The 18,208-nt window shown below is 54.6% G+C and overlaps 2 protein-coding genes across 2 annotated transcripts in view; one reads left to right on the top strand and one right to left on the bottom strand.

The window, feature by feature from the left end:
* Positions 1 to 3,690: 3,690 nt before the first annotated feature.
* NAALADL1 (N-acetylated alpha-linked acidic dipeptidase-like 1) lies at positions 3,691 to 15,151 on the top strand. The gene is made up of 19 exons (XM_011993531.1): positions 3,691 to 3,910; positions 3,997 to 4,169; positions 4,260 to 4,381; positions 4,763 to 4,885; positions 7,472 to 7,755; positions 7,857 to 7,961; positions 8,607 to 8,692; positions 8,832 to 8,951; positions 11,567 to 11,652; positions 11,737 to 11,800; positions 11,904 to 11,971; positions 12,220 to 12,311; positions 12,393 to 12,483; positions 13,417 to 13,498; positions 13,581 to 13,754; positions 13,828 to 13,915; positions 14,026 to 14,118; positions 14,471 to 14,676; positions 14,715 to 15,151. The coding sequence occupies exons 1-18, from the start codon at positions 3,711 to 3,713 to the stop codon at positions 14,655 to 14,657; spliced, it is 2,238 nt and encodes a 745-aa protein (XP_011848921.1). The 5' UTR covers positions 3,691 to 3,710; the 3' UTR covers positions 14,658 to 14,676; positions 14,715 to 15,151.
* The window catches only part of SAC3D1 (SAC3 domain containing 1), a 3,847-nt gene continuing 779 nt past the window's right edge, over positions 15,141 to 18,208 (bottom strand). The window contains exons 2-3 of the mRNA XM_011993595.1: positions 18,110 to 18,205; positions 15,141 to 15,744 (exon numbers count right to left, since the gene is read on the bottom strand). Coding sequence (XP_011848985.1) covers positions 15,242 to 15,744; positions 18,110 to 18,205 — 599 coding nt within the window. The 3' untranslated portion in view covers positions 15,141 to 15,241. The remainder of the gene's footprint in view (positions 15,745 to 18,109; positions 18,206 to 18,208) is intronic.

The following is an 18,208-nucleotide window of genomic DNA, read 5'->3' as shown; positions in this document are numbered from 1 at the left end:
ATTAGGCAGCTGAAAATACAAGAGTTCAGGGGATAGGTTAGACTGGAGACATTTACTTGTGGGTTTCTGGTCTATATTTGGTCATTTGTATTGGTTCTCTATTTTGCTGTTACGAATTACTCCAAAACCTAGCAGCCTAAAACCATAAACATGTATTATCTCACACAGTGTCCACAGGTTAAGAATTTGAAAGTGGCTTTGTTGGGTGGTACTGGCTGAAGGACTCTCGTGAGGCTGCAGTCAAGACTCTGGCAGCAGGGGCTGCTGTATTCTGACAGCTTGACTGGTGCTGGAAGAACCATTTCCAACGTGGCTTATTCACAGGGCTGGCAAGTTAGTGCTGAGTGTTGGCAGGAGGCTTTAGCGCCTCACCATGAGGCCTTTCCACAGGGCTGCTTGAGTGTCCTCACAATATGGCGTCCGGGAGGCCACATGACTCTGCAGGCACATCCAGGGGCAAGGGTGCAGGCGCAGAGGAAGCAGAGAGTGAGTCAGATGTAACCAGAATGGGGTTTTCGCAGTGGATGTGACCAAAGCAGGGAGGATTGGGGGTTGAGAGGGCTTCCAGGGCCTCAAACTGGGCAAGGTGAATACACGTGGGAGGTGAAGGAGAGTGCGACGGAGGCGAGCGTGTGGGGCAGGTGGAGAGTGGGGAGGGAGCCAGCAGCAGTGCATTGCTGGTCCTGGAGGATTGAAGACCCCTTGGATCCAGAGCCATTGGGAGAATAAGGCTGGAAAATGAAAGGTGTTCATGTGCTCTAACTACCTTAAGTGATTTCCAGGAACTCCCACAATCCAGAATGTTCTGGGAGGGGCCATACTACCCACCCAGCAAAGATGGAGGAAGGAAAATTGACCAAGTTAATGTCTGGTGCCTACAGCCATGTAGACACCAGTGGATTCCAACAGCCTGAGTGAATCTCTTGGGTGTCACACACACAGCTGTTTGCACACTCTCCGACACAAACCACATTCCCAGGAGTCATCACTCAGATGTCACACACTGTCCAGGCGTCCTGTTTGTGACTTCACATGATCGAGGGGTTAAATCCTTCCAGGAGTGGGTGGGGTAGGACCATGTGGCTGCTGCCTCAGTCCCTCAACTTATCAGCTGACCTTGGCGTCCCACTCCCCACCTGGTGGTCACTGTCCTGTGTCTTCATAAGGAAGGTGTATGCTCCCTGCACTGATGGGTTTCTGATAAGACCCAAGGTCATATTCTGGGCATCGATAATCACCTTGCCAAGAACTGTGGCTTCCTGGTGCACCTCCCTGAAGTCACTGATCACACCACATCCCCTCCCAGACACCCCTAGTCCTCTCATGCTGACCCTCCTCACCAGCAGCACAACAGATGGTGGTGTCCACAAAATGGGGTTGTGAGCAGGAAGGAGGCTGCTCTGAGAGGGGTCTGTGAAATCTCACACACACACACACGCACACGCACACGAGGGCGCGCGGGCGCGTGCACACACACACACTGCCCTGACCCAGCCCCCAAGCTCTGCAGGCATCTTTGAGCCCATCCATGGGCTGCAACCTGCGAGGCAGAGTTAAGGCAGGAGAGGCTATGGGAGGGTGGGAGAAGTCCCAGCTCAAGTCCCTAGGGACCCCCGCAGCCCCGCCTGGCTCTCCGTGAGGCCTGGAAGAGAGGCTCACTATGTGTATGGCGTACTTGAAGTGTCACTTCCCTCTCAGCCCTTGCACATGCTGGAACACCTTCTCAGCCTTAGAGGACCCCCGCAGATGTTCCCTCCTAGACAGAACCCCTCGCTCTCTCACTGGGAGCATGGTGGTCCTCCCTCTACAGGGCACTTTCCACATGGCTGAACCCGAAGCCTGTCTGCCTCGCCTGCTGGACTTTGCTTCCCCATGGCCTTGCATGACTCTAGCACAGTGCAGAATGAACAGTGCTTGCATGTACAAGGGAAGGAATGAATAAGTGAATGGAGGGATAGGTGGATGCATAAATAGGAGGGTGGATGACGGAGTCCAGGCAGAGCCAGGGAATAGAAGAGGAAGTCAACTCGCCAGGGAGGCATGGGCTTCCCCTGCTGCGTCCTCTGGGACAGCCTCCCTTCCCAGGACTCCCACTCCTCGCATCGCTGGGCTCCCTTCAGGATAGATGTGGAGAATTCTTCTGGGTCCTCCTCATTCCTTTAGCTCTAGGCCTTCTGTTTTTGATGGTCAGATAAGGGATGAGTAGTTAAAATTAATGAGCTCCCACTACATGTCAGACACTGCACTAGCTATTTCTTTTTTCTTTTTTCTTTTTTTTTGAGACAGAGTCTCGCTCTGTCGCCCAGGCTGGAGTGCAGTGGCCGGATCTCAGCTCACTGCAAGCTCCGCCTCCTGGGTTTACGCCATTCTCCTGCCTCAGCCTCCCGAGTAGCTGGGACTACAGGCACCCGCCACCTCGCCCGGCTAGTTTTTTGTATTTTTTAGTAGAGACGGGGTTTCACCATGTTAGCCAGGATGGTCTCGATCTTCTGACCTCGTGATCCGCCTGTCTCCGCCTCCCAAAGTGCTGGGATTACAGGCTTGAGCCACCACGTCCAGCCTGCACTAGCTATTTCTACAGATGCCATCTTGTTTAACGAAAATGACAAACCATAACTGAGTGCGGTGGCTCACTCCTTTTTGTAAAAATACAAAAAATAGCCAGGCATGGTGATGCACACCATAATCCCAGCTACTTGGGAGGCTGACGTGGGAGAATCTCTTGAGCCCGGGAGGTGGAGGTTACAGTGAGCTGAGATCGCACCACTAGACTCCAGCCTGGGCAACAGAGTGAGACCCTGACTAAAAAAAAAAAAAAAAAAGAAAAAGACGAAGAAGAAAAAAAAAATGACACCAGAGGGTTGTGAAGCAGGTTTTATTATCCCCACTGTGCAGCTAAGAAAACAGGAGCAGCTGGGCATAGTGGCTCACGCCTGTAATCCCAACACTTTGGGAGGCCGAAGTGGGCAGATCACAAGGTCAGCAGTTCGAGAACCAGCTTGGCCAACATAATGAAACCCCATCTCTACTAAAAATACAAAAAATTAGCCGGGCATGGTGGTGGGCACCTGTAATCCCGGCTACTTGGGAGGCTGAGGCAGGAGAATTGCTTGAACCTGGGAGGCAGAGGTTGCAGTGAACCAAGATCACACCATTGCACTCCAGCCTGGGTGACAGTGCAAGACACAGTCTAAAAAAAAAAAAAAAAGAAAGAAAAGAAAACAGGCGTAGAGAAGCTGAGTGAATTGCCCAAGGTCACACAGCTTACGTCCAGCAAAGAGGGGATCTCAACTCAAAATCTGCTCAGGCAGGCAGGGCTGGGTGTGCTGCAGATTAGCCGCCTTGGAGGGAGGCAGAGGCAGTGAGGGTGGCCAGTGGGCACGACCCTGCTGTGAACACAGGAGCTCTGAGTTCCAGCCCTGGCTTGGCCTCTGTTTTCCTGGGATACCCCGGATGAGACCGTTCCCTCTGGGCCTGTGTCCCTGGGCGACCTTGTTGCCCTTGGAGGGCCATTCCAGGTAAATGATGCAGAATGTGGTAGATGTGGATGGCTCCTGGCTCTCACTGCGGGATGTTCCCTCACTCTCCCTGCCAGCTGGGGGTCAAAGGGCAGTGCCACCCATGGGGTAATGGTTAACCAGGCCTGACACCCCCACTATAGGGAATAACCTATAGACCAGTCCCACACCAGCTGGCCAAGAGTCTGCAGGATGCAGTGGACGAAGGTGCTGGGGCTGGGGCTGGGGGCTGCTGCCCTCTTGGGGCTGGGGATCATCCTGGGCCACTTTGCCATTCCCAAAAAAGCCAACTCACCTGCCCCCAGCGTCTCAGCCCCCCAGGACCTGGACCTGGAGCTCCTGGAGACCGTCATGGGGCAGCTGGATGCCCACAGGATCCGGGAGAACCTCAGGTGAGAGGCGGGGCCGTCTGCTCCTCCGTTTGCCAGAGGCCCCCTCCCTGATGCTGGCCCTGCCTCTCCCTCTGCCCACCCTGCAGAGAACTCTCCAGGGAGCCACACCTGGCCTCCAGCCCTCGGGATGAGGATCTGGTGCAGCTGCTGCTACAGCGCTGGAAGGACCCAGAGTCAGGCCTGGACTCGGCCGAGGCCTTCACGTACGAGGTGCTGCTGTCCTTCCCTAGCCAGGAGCAGCCCAACGTCGTGGACATTGGTGAGGTCCTGCCCAGCCTTGGGAATGCCCAGAGGGTTGGTAGGGGGGAGCTGCTGGGCCCAGCCATGACACTGCCACCCCCTCCAACAGTGGGCCCCACCGGGGACATCATCCACTCCTGCCACCGGACCGAGGAGAATGTGACTGGGGAGCAAGGGGGGCCAGATGTGGTACAACCCTATGCCGCCTATGCTCCTTCTGGAACCCCACAGGTGGGCCCGGAACCCCCCTACTGCCCTGGCCCAGCTCCCTTGTTTCCACCTAGGGTTCTCCCCACCCTGACCCAGGGAACATGCCTCAACTGGGGCACAGCGCCCCCTCCCGAATTTACTCACCTGGACACTCCATCGCTGCTCCTTTCCTCCATCAGTCATTCAACAAACACTAGTGGCTCTGCTTAAGGCCAGGCCTGTTACAGGGCACCCAGACATGGAGGAAACCAGGGGTGACTGTCCTTGGGTAGCTTACAGGCTCTGGGTGAGGTGGAGGAACAGAATCTAAATTCTCCCTCCTGCCATCCAGCCTTCCCCCATCCCTTCCCCACCCGCCCTTCACTGGGCCCAGCTCTAAGGATCACCCCCTCTTGGGACTAGGGCCTCCTCGTCTATGCCAACCGCGGCACGGAAGAAGACTTTAAGGAGCTACAGACTCAGGGCATCAAACTCGAAGGCACCATCGCCCTGACTCGCTATGGGGGTGTAGGGCGTGGGGCCAAGGTGAGTGGCAGCCCCCCAGTGCACGAGGCCTGGGTGAGGAAGGGGCCGGGCAGTGGACTGGAGGAAGTGAGGGGAAAGGGAAGGAGAAGGGGCAGTGTTGAGTGGGGACCCAAGCCCTGGGGTGGGGCAGGAAAGGTGAGGTGTTTTCAGGTTGTCCCACCAAGGGGCTGTGTGGCCTCGGATGCCTACCTGACCCTCTCTGAGCTATAGGAAATAAAGGGGCTGAGTACAATTTTCAGGTTTGGTATTCCGGAAGTCCTCCTGTGAAGTAGTTCTGAATATTCAGGTTAAGTCCCTCTTGTTGGCCGTCTCCTTGTCCCTGCCATTTCTTTTCCATCAAAAATTCTGACTAGGGGCCGGGCGCAGTGGCTTACGCCTGTAATCCCAGCCCTTTGGGAGGCCAAGGTGGGCAGATCACCTGAGGTCAGGAGATCAAGACCAGCCTGGCCAACATGGCGAAACTCCATTTCTACTAAAAAGGCAAAATTAGCCACGCGTGGTGGTGCATGCCTGCAATTCCAGCTACTGGGGAGGCTCAGGCAGATGAACTGCTTGAACCCGGGAGCCAGAGATGGTAGTGAGCTGAGACTGCACCACGGCACTCTCCAGCCTGGGAGACAGCGAGACTCTGATCAAAAAAAAATCAAAAAAAAAAAAAAAAAAAGGCTGGACGTGGGCGTGGTGGCTCACGCTTGTAATCCTAGCACTTTGGGAGGCCAAGGCAGGTGGATTGCCTAAGCTCAGGAGTTCGAGACCAGCCTGGGCAACATGGTGAAACCCCGTCTCTACTAAAATACAAAAAAAAAAAAAATTAGCTAGGCACGGCAGCATGCACCTGTAGTCCTAGCTGCTCAGGAGGCTGAGGCAGGAGATTTGCTTGAACTCAGGAGGTGGAGGTTGCAGTGAGCCAAGATTGCACCACCGCACTCCAGCCTGGGTGACAGAGCGAGACTCCATCTCTTAAAAAAAAAAAAAATTAATATAAAAAGAGTAGAATGAAAGAGGGGAAAGGAGAGTTGGTATTTAATGGGGACAAAGTTTCGGATTTGTCAGATGAAAAGAGTTCTAGAGATGAATGGTGGTGATGGTTGAACAATATGGAGGTACTTCATGCCACTGAACTGCACACTCCACATGCTAAGTTTATGTTATGTGTATTTTACCACAATTTTTTAAAAAGTGGGTCGGGCGTGGTGGCTTACGCCTGTAATCCCAGCACTTTGGGAGGCCAAGGCAGGCTCATTACCTGAGGTCAGGAGTTCGAGACCAGCCTGGCCAACATGGTGAAACCCCGTCTCTACTAAAAATACAAAAATTAGCCGGTCATGGTGGTGGGCGCCTGTAATCCCAGCTACTCAGGAGGCTGAGGCAGGAGAATCGCTTGAACTCAGGAGGCAGAGGTTGCGGTGAGCCGAGACCGTACCATTGCACTCCAGCCTGGAGGACAAGAGCAAGACTTCGTCTCAAAAAAAAAAAAAGTGTCTATAATAACAGCTGGGAAAAGAGAAAGAAAGAAGGAAGGTGGAAAGGAAGGAAGAAAAGAAAGGGAAAAAAGAAAAAGAAAAAGGGGAACAAGTAGTGTAGAAATACACAGATTATTAACCATCACCACTACCCATTTCCAGAACCTTTTCATCATTTTGAACAGATACTTTATTTAACAATAACTCCCCAGGTCCCTGCCCCAGCCCCTATTCTATTTTCTGTAACCTCAATTCTACTTTCTGTCTCTATGAATTTGCCTATTCTAGGGACTTCACATAAGTGAAAGTATAAGATACTTGTCTTTTTGTGTCTGGCTTATTTCACTTAATATAACATCTTCAAGACTCATTGACGTATCATAACTTTATTTCTTTTTAGGCTGAATAATATTCCATTATTTTTGTTTGTTTGTTTTTTGTTTTTTGGGTTTTTTTTGAGACAGCGTCTTGCTCTGTCACCCAGGCTGGAGTGCAGTGGCATGATCTCAGCTCACTGCAACCTCTGCCTCCTGGGTTCAGGCGATTCTCATGCCTCAGCCTCCCAAGTAGCTGGGACTACAGGTGTAGTCACACCTGGCTAATTTTTGTATTTTTAGTAGAGACAAGGTTTCACCATGTTGGCCAGGCCGGTCTTGATCTCAGGTCATCCGACCTCAGGTGACCTGCCTGCCTCGGCCTCCCAAAGTGTTGGGATTACAGGCATGAGCCACCACACCCGGCCTTCACTGTATGTTACAGCCCACATTTGGTTTAGCCATTCATCTGTTGATAGACACTTGGGCTATTTCCTCCTCTTGGCCGTTGAGGATAACGTTGCTGTGGACGCGACTACACAACCATGTTATTTTATGCAGCTTCATGGTATTCCACTGTAGGATGTCCCCGTTATTCAGCCAGACTCCACTGATAGCCACTGACTTGGCTGTGCTGAAATGACCTTTGCTGTTGCAAGAGGCACTGCCATAAATGACTTGTGCAAACATCATCTTGCCTATGGGAAGATTGGTCTATCCTGGCTTCCATAGTTGAGGAAGGAGGAAGAGGAACAGGACACATCCGGTCCAGTCCCTCCCTTATACACAGCCTCCTCTGCCCGCTGCAGGCTGTGAATGCTGCCAAGCACGGGGTGGCCGGGGTGCTGGTGTACACAGACCCTGCCGACATCAACGATGGGCTGAGCTTGCCCAACGAAACCTTTCCCAACTCCTGGTACCTGCCACCCTCAGGAGTGGAGCGAGGCTCCTACTACAAGTATTTTGGGGACCCTCTGACTCCCTACCTTCCAGCCATCCCCTCTTCCTTCCGCCTGGACCTTGCCAATGTCTCTGGATTTCCCCCAATTCCTACACAGCCCATTGGCTTCCAGGATGCAAGAGACCTGCTCTGGTGAGTTTGTTCCCTGGGATGTCCTGCCCAGCCCCCAGTGGCCTCCAGACTTCAAGCCCCACACTCACATTTACCCTGAGGGGTCTCTTCCTCCTCCCCAGTAACCTCAACGGAACTTTGGCCCCAGCCACCTGGCAGGGAGCACTGGGCTGCCCCTACATGCTGGGTCCCGGCTTCCGGCCTGATGGAGACTTCTCAGCAGACAGGTGAGATGCAGCCAGACCAGTTCTCCCTCAGTTGCCCTCTCCCCCAACTTGCCTCTCCCCTTCCCTCGTGATTATGTTCCCTCTTTCCACTTCAAAGCCTGACCTTTTTCCCTTTCTTCTCTCTCTCAGACCCTCTCCTGACCCCAAAATATCTGTCTTGTCTTTGGGGAAGCCCCTGGATTCCCCTGCCCCTCCCACCTCATCTCGACGTCTGCACCCCACGACTCCCTCTCTTGAAGATGCCAAGCTCCTTCCCAAATCAGGGCCACTGCCACTCCTGACATGCACCAGCCTCCCTCCCTGCAGCACCCCCTGGCCTCCAGGTGCCCTCTCCTCCCAGGCCCCTTCACCCAGCTGTTCCTGTCCTCGTGGTCTGTCTCACTCGGGAGAGGGAGGCCTCATGAGCACCAGGTCCGCATCTGTCGCAGTCATTGCCCAGAGCCTAGTCAGGGACTGAGCACCCAATAAGCAACTCCCCAGCGAGTGAGCAGGAGAGCCTGGCTCCAGCCTTGCTGCCTCTCTTGGTACTTCTGGGCCAATGACCTTGCCACGTCACTTTCTGGCTCCGGGCCTCGGTGTCTCCTGCATTGGATTGGGGGCAGTGGGCAAGGCCAAGAGTCTCCTCACACCCTTCACCCTCCCCAGCCAGGTGAATGTGAGCGTCTACAACCGCCTGGAGCTGAGGAACTCTTCCAATGTCCTGGGCATCATCCGCGGGGCTGTGGAGCCTGGTGAGCCCTCCTCTTGCTGACTGTTTCCCAGGCCCCTGCTGTGCTCTGGGTGCCACTGCTACTGTGTCACCACCCAGCCCAGCTCCCCGTGCCCACCTCTCCCTCTCCTCTGGTTCTCTGCCCCTTTTCCTCTGGTCAGATCGCTATGTGCTATATGGGAACCACCGAGACAGCTGGGTGCATGGGGCTGTGGACCCCAGCAGTGGCACTGCCGTCCTCCTGGAGCTCTCCCGCGTCCTGGGGACCCTGCTGAAGAAGGGTGAGGCGGCCCCCTCCCCTGGACCAGGGACCTTCGCCCCCGGAGGTCCCCTTCCTGTTCCACCTCCTCTCCCTCACACTGCAGTGCTCCCTGTGCCATGCCTGAGGGCCCTGGGGGCAGAAATGCATGACACCAGCCTTGGCCTGCAGCAGCCCAGTGCAGTACAGGGAATAGACTGTGGGTTGATTTGTGTGCAGCTTCCAAGTGCCTCTGGTGTGCCTGGAAGGAGCGAGGCCCGATGCTGCTGTGAAGCAGGCAGCGCCCAGGCTCTGCCCTCTGGGAGCTTTAGTTCAGCTGGGTCAGGGATGACAGCCAATTGCTAACTCTGATGTCTCTAATATCTCATGTGCCTTTGATGTGCCAGGCCAGGTTGGGACAAGTCTCTCAGTGGAGGCAGCACTTCAATGTTTCAGTGCTTCAGGGAAGGGGAGGAGGGCAAGGAGGTGGCAGCCGGAAAGGAGGTGGGCAGGGCTGGGTGAGGTGACAGAGCAGGCAGGGCCAGGCCAGGCTGGGAGTTTGGAGTTCAGTCCAAGGGTTGTGGGAAGCTGGTGAAGGCTGGGCATGGTGGCTTATGCCTGTAATCCCAGCACTCTGGAAGGCCGGAGCGGGTGGATCACCTGAGATCAGGAGTTCGACACCAGCCTGGCCAACACAGTAAAACCCCATCTCTACTGAAAATACAAAAATTAGCCGGGCGTGGTGGTGGCTGTAATCCCAGCTACTCGGGAGGCTGAGGCAGGAGAATCACTTGAACCTGGGGGGCAGAGGTTGCAGTGAGCTGATTGCGCCACTGTACTCCAACCTAGTTGATGAGAGTGAAACTCTGTCTCAAAAAAAGAAAAGAAAAAAAGAAAAAAAATTTTTTGAGACAGGGTCTCACTCTGTTGCCCAGCCTGGAGTGGAGTGGTACAATCACAGCTCACTGCACCCTCGACCTCCTGGGCTCAAGCAATCCTCCTGCCTCAGCCTCCTGATTAGCTGGGACTACATGTGTGTGCCACCAAGCTCTGATAATTTTTTACTTTTTGTAGAGACAAGGTCTTGCTGTGTTACTCAGGCTGGTCTCGAACTCTTGGGCTTAAGTGATCCTCGTCGCCTCAGCCTCCCAAAGTGTTGGGACGTGATAATGACCTTGATAGCAAAATAATTTTTTGGCCCAAGCTCCAATCCAGGATCACACTAGTGATCTGGTCACTAGTTTCCTTTAATCTATAATAATTTTTTTTTTTTTTTTTGAGACGGAGTCTCGCTCTGTCGCCCAGGCTGGAGTGCAGTAGCGCGATCTCGGCTCACTGCAAGCTCCGCCTCCCGGGTTCACGCCATTCTCCTGCCTCAGCCTCCTGAATAGCTGGGACTACAGGTGCCCGCCACCGCGCCTGGCTAATTTTTTGTGTTTTTAGTAGAGACAGGGTTTCACCGTGGTCTCAATCTCCTGACCTTGTGATCCGCCCGCCTCAGCCTCCCAAAGTGCTGGGATTACAGGCGTGAGCCACCGCGCCCGGCTATAATAATTGTTTAGCTGTTCTTTGTGTTTCATGATTCTGCGATTATTGTCCTATTATTTTGTCAAATAACCCTCAATTTGGATTTGTCTCATTTGATTTAGATTATATATTTTTGGCAGAAAAAAGTGTAAAAATGTGTAATTGCAAGCATGTGATCACATCACACTGAAAAATTCATTTGCTGGTTGTGGTGGCTTATACCTGTAATCCCAGCACTTTGGGAGGTGAAGTGGGTGGATCGCTTGAGCTCAGGAGTTCAAGACTGGCCTGGGCAACATGGAGAAACCCCATCTCTACCAAAAATACAGTAATCAGCCAGGTGCGGTGGTGTGTGCCTGTGGTCCCAGCTACTTGGGAGGTTAAGGTGAGAGGATCGCTAGACCCCAGGAAGTTGCGGCTGCAGTGAGCCGAGATTGCACCACTGCACTCCAACCTGGGCCATAGAGTGACACTAGGTCACCCAGGCTGGATGCCGTGGCACAATCTCAGCTCACTGCAACCTCTACCTCCCAGGCTCAAGCAATTCTTCTGCCTGAACCCGGGAGGCGGAGCATCCTGCAGCCTGGCTTCCACCTCCAGTCCCTATACCCACAGTGTGGAGCCAAATATCTGGATTTGAAACTGGCTCTGCTGCCTACCAGCCTTGGGACCCTGGAAAGTCATTTAGCTTCTCTGTTTCTTCAACTGTGAATGGAAATAATAATAGTATCTCCCTCAAGGCATCATTGTAGGGATTGGTTCAATGTGGATAACGCCCTAACAGGAAATGTTCATGTGTTATCACCAAGTGAAGATGGCTATGGAGTTTGGCCTGGAGGCGGGGGTTGAGGGTGGCAGGTCAGAAGTCTTCCCAGATCATGCCCACAGAGAGAGGGGCAGCGGGCATTCTGGTAGAAGGGCCCACCCGACCCTTCAGGAGGCTTGGAGTTGTGTTCAGTGTTTGATGCGGGAGCCTCCTGGAAGACCTGGCTGCAGAGTGCCAGGACCTCCTGTCACCAGCTGCCCCGCCTTTTCCAGCTCTCCCCTCCTCCTCACATCCTCAGCCTTTCTCCTAAGGCACCCTAGGATCAGGAGGACCCTGTCCTCCAACCCTCTGTCCTCCATTCCCAGGCACCTGGCGGCCTCGCAGATCAATCGTGTTTGCGAGCTGGGGGGCTGAGGAGTTCGGGCTCATTGGCTCCACGGAATTCACAGAAGTGAGTGTCCCTACAGGGTAGGGGATCAAAAGGGGTTCCCGAGGCAGAACAGCGCGGGGCTGACGTCGCCCCTCGCACCCGCAGGAGTTTTTCAACAAGCTGCAGGAGCGCACTGTGGCCTACATCAATGTGGACATCGCGGTGTTTGGTATGGAGGTGGCGGGGAGGGAAAGGGGAGGGGACGGCCTGACGACGGGGTGGGTAAAAGAAGGGGCTGGGGCCCAAATAGTCTTTCTCCCCTCCTCCCACAGCCAACGCTACCCTTAGGGTGCAGGGGACGCCCCCTGTCCAGAGTGTCGTCTTCTCTGCAACCAAAGAGGTGGAAGGGGGCGGGCCGGGCGGGGCTGAACTGGCCGGGGCGGGGCAGTGCGGTGGGCTGGCCGTGTGCTGCACGGGTGGGCGGGACTGGGGAGTGGTACTCTCCAGATCTGCTGGGGCCAGACTGAGGCTGGGGCGAGCTTTTTAAGAAGGACTGGACTGTGGGTGGGCAGGAGACGGTGGAGGACCCGCCCTGTTGTTGGGGCTGGGGAGGGCCCCGCACCGAGACTAAATTCTCCTTCCGGCCAGATCCGCTCACCAGGCCCTGGCGACCTGAGCATCTACGACAACTGGATCCGGTACTTCAATCGCAGCAGCCCAGTGTACGGCCTGGTCCCCAGGTGAGCCCAGGGATAGAAGGGGGCCCGGAGCGAGGCGGTCCGGCCCAGCGCTCTTTATCCTGGCCCCCTTCCTTCCCGCAGCTTGGGTTCTCTGGGTGCTGGCAGCGACTATGCACCCTTCATTCACTTCCTGGGCATCTCCTCCATGGACATCGCCTACACCTATGACCGGGTGAGCAGGCGCCCCTCCGTCCCTGCCTCGGTACCTTGCTGCATGCGCCCCCTCCTCTCTTTGGAGCTGTTCTCGCACAGACTGAACCCTGCTCCTTTACTCACTGCTACCTCTGCCAAGTTTCTTAAAAATACACACACACACACACACACACACACACACGCGTGCGTGCGTTTTATATAGACGGAGTCTTGCTTTGTTGCCAGGCTGGTCTTGAACTCCTAAGCTCAGACCATCCTCCCACCTCAGCCTCCTAAAGTGCTGGGATTACATGTGTGAGCCTTGGTGCCAGGGCTCTGCCAAGTTTAACCTTTTCAAGCACCTCTTTATGCTCATCTGTTATTTTATCAAATGTAAGATACTACTGATTATAAGATGGGATTCAGGAAGGGAAAAAAACCCACTGCAAAAAACCCACCGCTTCCAACCAGTTGTAAGATGACATTGCCTGTAAGAAGCATTCTGTTTCCAAAGATCTTAAAATGTAACGGGGAAAAAGGTTAATCTCAGCATTGATTAACTCAGATCATTGGTGTGAGCGTTGGCATGAAGGTAAAGCAAGGGTTGCAGAGTGCCCAGCTGGCACTTCCCTGTTTGATGCTCCAAAAAGTACGTTCTCTACCTCACAGCCACAGCAATTCTCCGTAGCAGAGCTGGGATTTGAATCTCTCTGACTCCAAAGCCCCAGGTTCTTCTCCTTCCTGTGAAACTGGAAACTGGCACCAGACCCAGCTCTTCCACTAATTAGCTGTGTGATGTCAGCAGGTTAACCTCTCTGAGCCTCCGTTTCCTTTTCTATGGGAGTTCTAGAACCCACCTCACAGACATGGCCAAGATTCAATGGAGATATGCCCACATTTTGTAGCTCACTGGAGGTACACCTTCTCCCCCTTCCCATCCCAAGCCTGTCACCTCTGGGCTTTGTTCCCCCAGAGCAAGACTTCAGCCAGGATCTACCCCACCTACCACACAGCCTTTGACACCTTTGACTATGTGGACAAGTTTTTGGACCCAGGTGAGGAGGGAGACAAAGGGCATCCTGAGAACAGGACAGGAGAGGCTGAAGACTGAGTCCTGGCCTTGTGACCTTGCCGCAGGCTTCAGCAGCCATCAGGCTGTGGCCCGGACAGCGGGGAGTATTATTCTCCGGCTCAGTGACAGCTTCTTCCTGCCCCTCAAAGTCAGTGACTACAGTGAGACACTCCGCAGCTTCCTGCAGGCAGCCCAGCAAGACCTCGGGGCCCTGCTGGAGCAGCACAGCATCAGCCTGGGTATGCACAGCCTGACCCTGAGGCATGGGGAGCCCTGCACCCCCAGGACTAAGCCACTGCTTGTTCCTCACAGGGCCTCTGGTGACTGCAGTGGAGAAATTTGAGGCAGCAGCTGCAGCCTTGGGCCAACGTATATCAGCACTGCAGAAGGGCAGCCCCGAGTGAGCAAGGGCAGCGGGCAGGGGTTGGGAGAGCAGCATCCAGGGCAGGATACCAGGCTGGTAGCTGGGCTGCTGGCTCCAGGGTGACCGGCAGGTCCTGCCTCCACCAGTCCCCTGCAGGTCCGGATGCTCAATGACCAGTTGATGCTCTTGGAACGGACCTTTCTGAACCCTCGAGCCTTCCCAGAGGAACGCTACTACAGGTGAGTCTGTCCCAGAGTCCTGGGAGGTGCCGCCAGGTGGGGCCGGGCAATGGCCCCCGACCTGAGATGAGGTGCTCAGCTTCTCTGCCCTTTAGAGCGCAACCCAGCCCCTGAAGAAGGTGGGAATGTGAGGCTCAGGGAGGGAAGTTGCTTCAGGGTCCCTCTGGGAGCTAGGACTGGAACCTACATTTCCTCCCCCAACCGCCACTGCTGTAAGAGCCCCCGGCCTTCAGAGACAGGTGGAGAGGGGTGCTCTTCTGCCTAGCTGCGTACAGGAGCTAAGCCAGTTCTAGGTCCAGGTTTCTTTCCTGGCCCCTGACTGACCCTGATCCTGTCCCATTTCTCCTGTCAGCCATGTGCTCTGGGCAACTCGCACGGGCTCCGTAGCCACATTCCCGGGCCTATCCAATGCTTGCTCCAGGGCCAGGGACACAGCCTCTGGATCTGAAGCTTGGGCTGAGGTGCAGAGACAGCTCAGCATTGTGGTGACAGCCCTGGAGGGTGCGGCAGCCACCCTGAGGCCTGTGGCGGACCTCTGACCCCAGCCCTCTTCCTTCTGCCTGTGGCTGACCTCTGACCCCAGCCCTCTTTCTTAGGCCCTCCCTTTACCCCAACCCTCTCCTGCCTGCTCTCCTGAGATGTCCTGGTCTTCCCTGGTGCCAGGAGGGGGCACTACCACAGGACCCTCTCAAGCTTCTCAGGCAATAGCTTGAGGTCCGTGAGGGGAGTGGCAATCCCTAATGCAACTCACCCTCATCCTGGTGCTTAGGTGGCAGAGGGTGGGCAGCAGGGGACAGGGATGGGATGGCAGAACCACCAGCTGCTCTTGGTGGTGGGTAGGTGAAGATGGGATGCATAATGCCAACTTCAGATGCCAACTCAGATCATCAAGGCCAAAGACCAGTGGCGAAAGTGAGGCATGGGGTGCCTTAGGCCTTGCCTAGTCTGCGTTCCTCTCCCTACATGCTGTGTATCCTAACTCCCTACAACAGCCCCTCAAATAAATCACATCTAGTGACTGGTACCAACAAAACAAGTTCCTTTTATTATCTGGGAACCATAGAAAAAGAAACCTAAGTGCTCTGGCCCAGTCCTGGGGCTCTGGGAGGCTCACGCTCCCTCCTCAGGCTGGGGACCCAGGTCTGTCCGCACCCTCATCTTCCTCCTCTGCCATGACCACCTCCTCCAGGGTACGTCCTCGAAGTTTGCTCTCCACTAACACCTTGCACGTACCGGCAGGCGGTAGCCCTTCCTCCACATAGCGACCCCTCAGGAACACAACTCTCTCCTCTCCGTCCAAGGGCAGCCCATGGGCCTGGCACAGGTCCCGTGCTTCCCTGAGTCCATCTAGGGCCAGGAGGTTGACCATGAAGCCCAGAGGCAAGGTCTGGCCCTTGGGGGTGCTAAAGGCACGAGCGAGGCGGGCCAGGGCTTCCCGGCGGGCATGGCCCACATGGCACTGCACAGCGCAACTTGCCAGGTAGGGCAGGGTCTGGAGCAGGCGGAACAGGCGGGCAGCATTGCCCTCTCGGAAGGCAGCATCTACCGCTAAGGCCTTGCGGAGGGGCGGGCAGGTGCGCAGGGCAGCGGGCAGCTGTAGAACCTCACGCAGGGCTTCCACCGAGCCTGTGAGAGCGGGAAGCCAGAATGAGGACGCCTGGTCCTTACAGGATCAGGCCCATCTCCCCTCCCAACACCTTGTCCTTCCTCTCTTCTCGACCACGCCCCTTCTCTAGGCCTAGCCCAACTTCCCTTTCCCCTCTAAGGGCCAGCCTTTGGCTCCTTCCCTGACCCACATTTGAATGAATTGCCTCAGGCTCTTGACTTCCTGCAGTCCAGATCCTTACAGCACTGAAGTGGGCAGGGTTTCCGGATTTGGGAAGCGGGCCCAGATAATTTAATGATTCGCCTGAGAGTGTCCTAGGGTGGGTTTGTAGTTGAGCCTGACCCCAGTCCAAGTTTTCTGACTTGGATTTCCCACTACCCTGGCTTCCCTGCACCCATGGTTTTGGGAGCCAACTCTGCCCCACCTTCCCTTGAACACCTGGGAAGGCCCCTTCCTTCAGGAGACTCTGCCCCTGCTTCCCTTCCAGAAGAGTCTCAGACACTGGAACTCTGGGCCTCATTTGTAAACTAGGGCTTCTGACCAATTAGTAGGTTGTGAAGTCAACAGCATTCTGTTAAAATTGTATAGGACAGGGCCTTTTTTTTTTTGAGACGGATTTGCTTTGTCATCCAGGCTGCAGTATAGTGGCTCCCAGCTCACTGCAACCTCCACCACCTCCCAGGTTCAAGCGATTCTCCTGCATCAGCCTCCTGAGTAGCTGGGATTACAGGCATGCGCCACCACACCCAGCTAGTTTCTGCATTTTTAGTAGAGAGGGCCCAGCCAGAACAGAGCTTGTTTGGGCACAGTGGCTCATGCCTGTAATCCCAGCACTTTGGGAGGCCAAAGCGGTAGAATCACTTTAGCCCAGGAGTTTGAAACCAGCTTGGTCAACATGGCAAGACTCCAATCCCTACATAAAAATAAATTTTAAAAAATTAAAAGAAAATCATGGTCATACCTCTGCTACTGTTAACCAGTGTTGAGTCAACAGGCAAGTCACCTCACCACCCAGGGCTTCGATTTCTTCCCCCACTAGAGCAGGGATAATTACTATGCCTTCTTCGCAAGAGCAGTGTGGACAAAAATAAACAATTAACTGGGCATGATGGCAGGCACCCAGCTACTTGGGAGGGTGGGGCAGGAGGATCACTTGAGCCCAGGAATTCAAGTGGCAACATGCGAGACCCCATCGCTACAAAAAAAAATTTGTTTTAAGTTAGCCAGGTGTGATTGCACACATCTGTGGTCCCAGCTATTCAGAAGGCTGAGGCAGGAGGATCCCTTGAGCCCAAGAGGTTGAGGCTGCAGTGAACTATGATCAAGCCACTGCACTCCAGCCTGGGCAACAGAGTAAGACCCTGTCTCAAAAAACACATTCTACAAATAAGAAAACAGGCCATGTGCGGTGGCTCACGCCTGTAATCCCAGCACTTTGGGAGGCAGAGGTGAGCGGATCATTGGAGGTCAGGAGTTCGAGACCAGCATGGCCAACATGGTGTTGGCCTGTCTCTACTAAAAATCCAAAAATTAGCCAGGCGTGGTGGCGCACACCTGTAGTCCCAGCTCTTCAGGAGGCTGATGCAGGTGAATAGCCTGAACCTGGGAGGCAGAGGTTGCAGTGAGCCAAGATCATGCCACTGCACTCCAGCCTAGAGTCTGTCTCTAGACAGCTAGACTCTGTCTCAAAAACAAACAAAGTAACAAATAATAGAGTTTATTAGAATGCATCACCCATAGAAAGTATCTCTCATGCCTTAAACTTCTGTCTCAGGTATATTCGTGGGCATATGTGTTCTTGTTTGCTTTGTAACCCTGACTGGGCGGGGAGGTTAAAAAAAAGTTTGAAAATCTGCCGGGCGCGGTGGCTCACACCTGCAATCCCAGCACTTTGTGAGGCCAAGGTGGGCGGATCACGAGGTCAGAAGTTCGAGACCAGCCTGACCAACATGGTGAAACACCCCCTCTCTACTAAATACAAAAATTAGTCAGGTGTGGTGGCACGCCTCTGATCCCAGCTACTCAGAAGGCTGAGGCAGGAGAATCCCTTGAACCAGGGAGGTGGAGGTTGCAGTGAGCCAAGATCGCGCCACTGCACTCCAGCCTAGGCGACAGAGTCAGACTCAAAAAAAAAAAAAAAAAAGTTTTAAAATCACTGTTTAGGCCAACTCTCCCGTTCCACCCTTGCCCCTCCACTTTTATTCCTGAGACAACTAAGACCCCGAGATGGGCCCGAGGTCCCATGTCCGGGATTGGTGGATCTTGTGCTGTCCTGGGAGGCGCCTAATGGTGAGATGTTAAAGCTAATCTTTCTTTTCCCTACCTCTACTGTCATGGTGGGCTCCTGTCCCCACGCTCTGCCCAGCCGCCAGGACCCCGACTCACCCAGGTTATAGAGCAGAAAGAGGCCCTGGAAGGCTGGCTGGCGGGGGTGTGGTCCCGCGCCCCGCGCGTAGCAGCGCCGCAGCGAGCCGAAGCCCTCTT

Source organism: Mandrillus leucophaeus, unplaced genomic scaffold (assembly GCF_000951045.1).
Source record: "Mandrillus leucophaeus isolate KB7577 unplaced genomic scaffold, Mleu.le_1.0 Scaffold43, whole genome shotgun sequence".
NCBI lineage: Eukaryota > Metazoa > Chordata > Mammalia > Primates > Cercopithecidae > Mandrillus > Mandrillus leucophaeus.
The sequence above is the reverse complement of the archived record's forward strand: the minus strand, read 5'-3'. Positions and strand labels throughout refer to the sequence as shown.

Coding starts and splice junctions, on each gene's coding strand:
- NAALADL1 (XM_011993531.1), top strand. CDS start 3,711: ATGCAGTGGACGAAGGTGCTGGGGCTGGGGCTGGGGGCTGCTGCCCTC. Junction 11,972..12,219: donor TCTTCTCTGCAACCAAAGAG/GTGGAAGGGGGC, acceptor CCTTCCGGCCAG/ATCCGCTCACCAGGCCCTGG. Junction 13,755..13,827: donor GCAGCACAGCATCAGCCTGG/GTATGCACAGCC, acceptor TGTTCCTCACAG/GGCCTCTGGTGACTGCAGTG.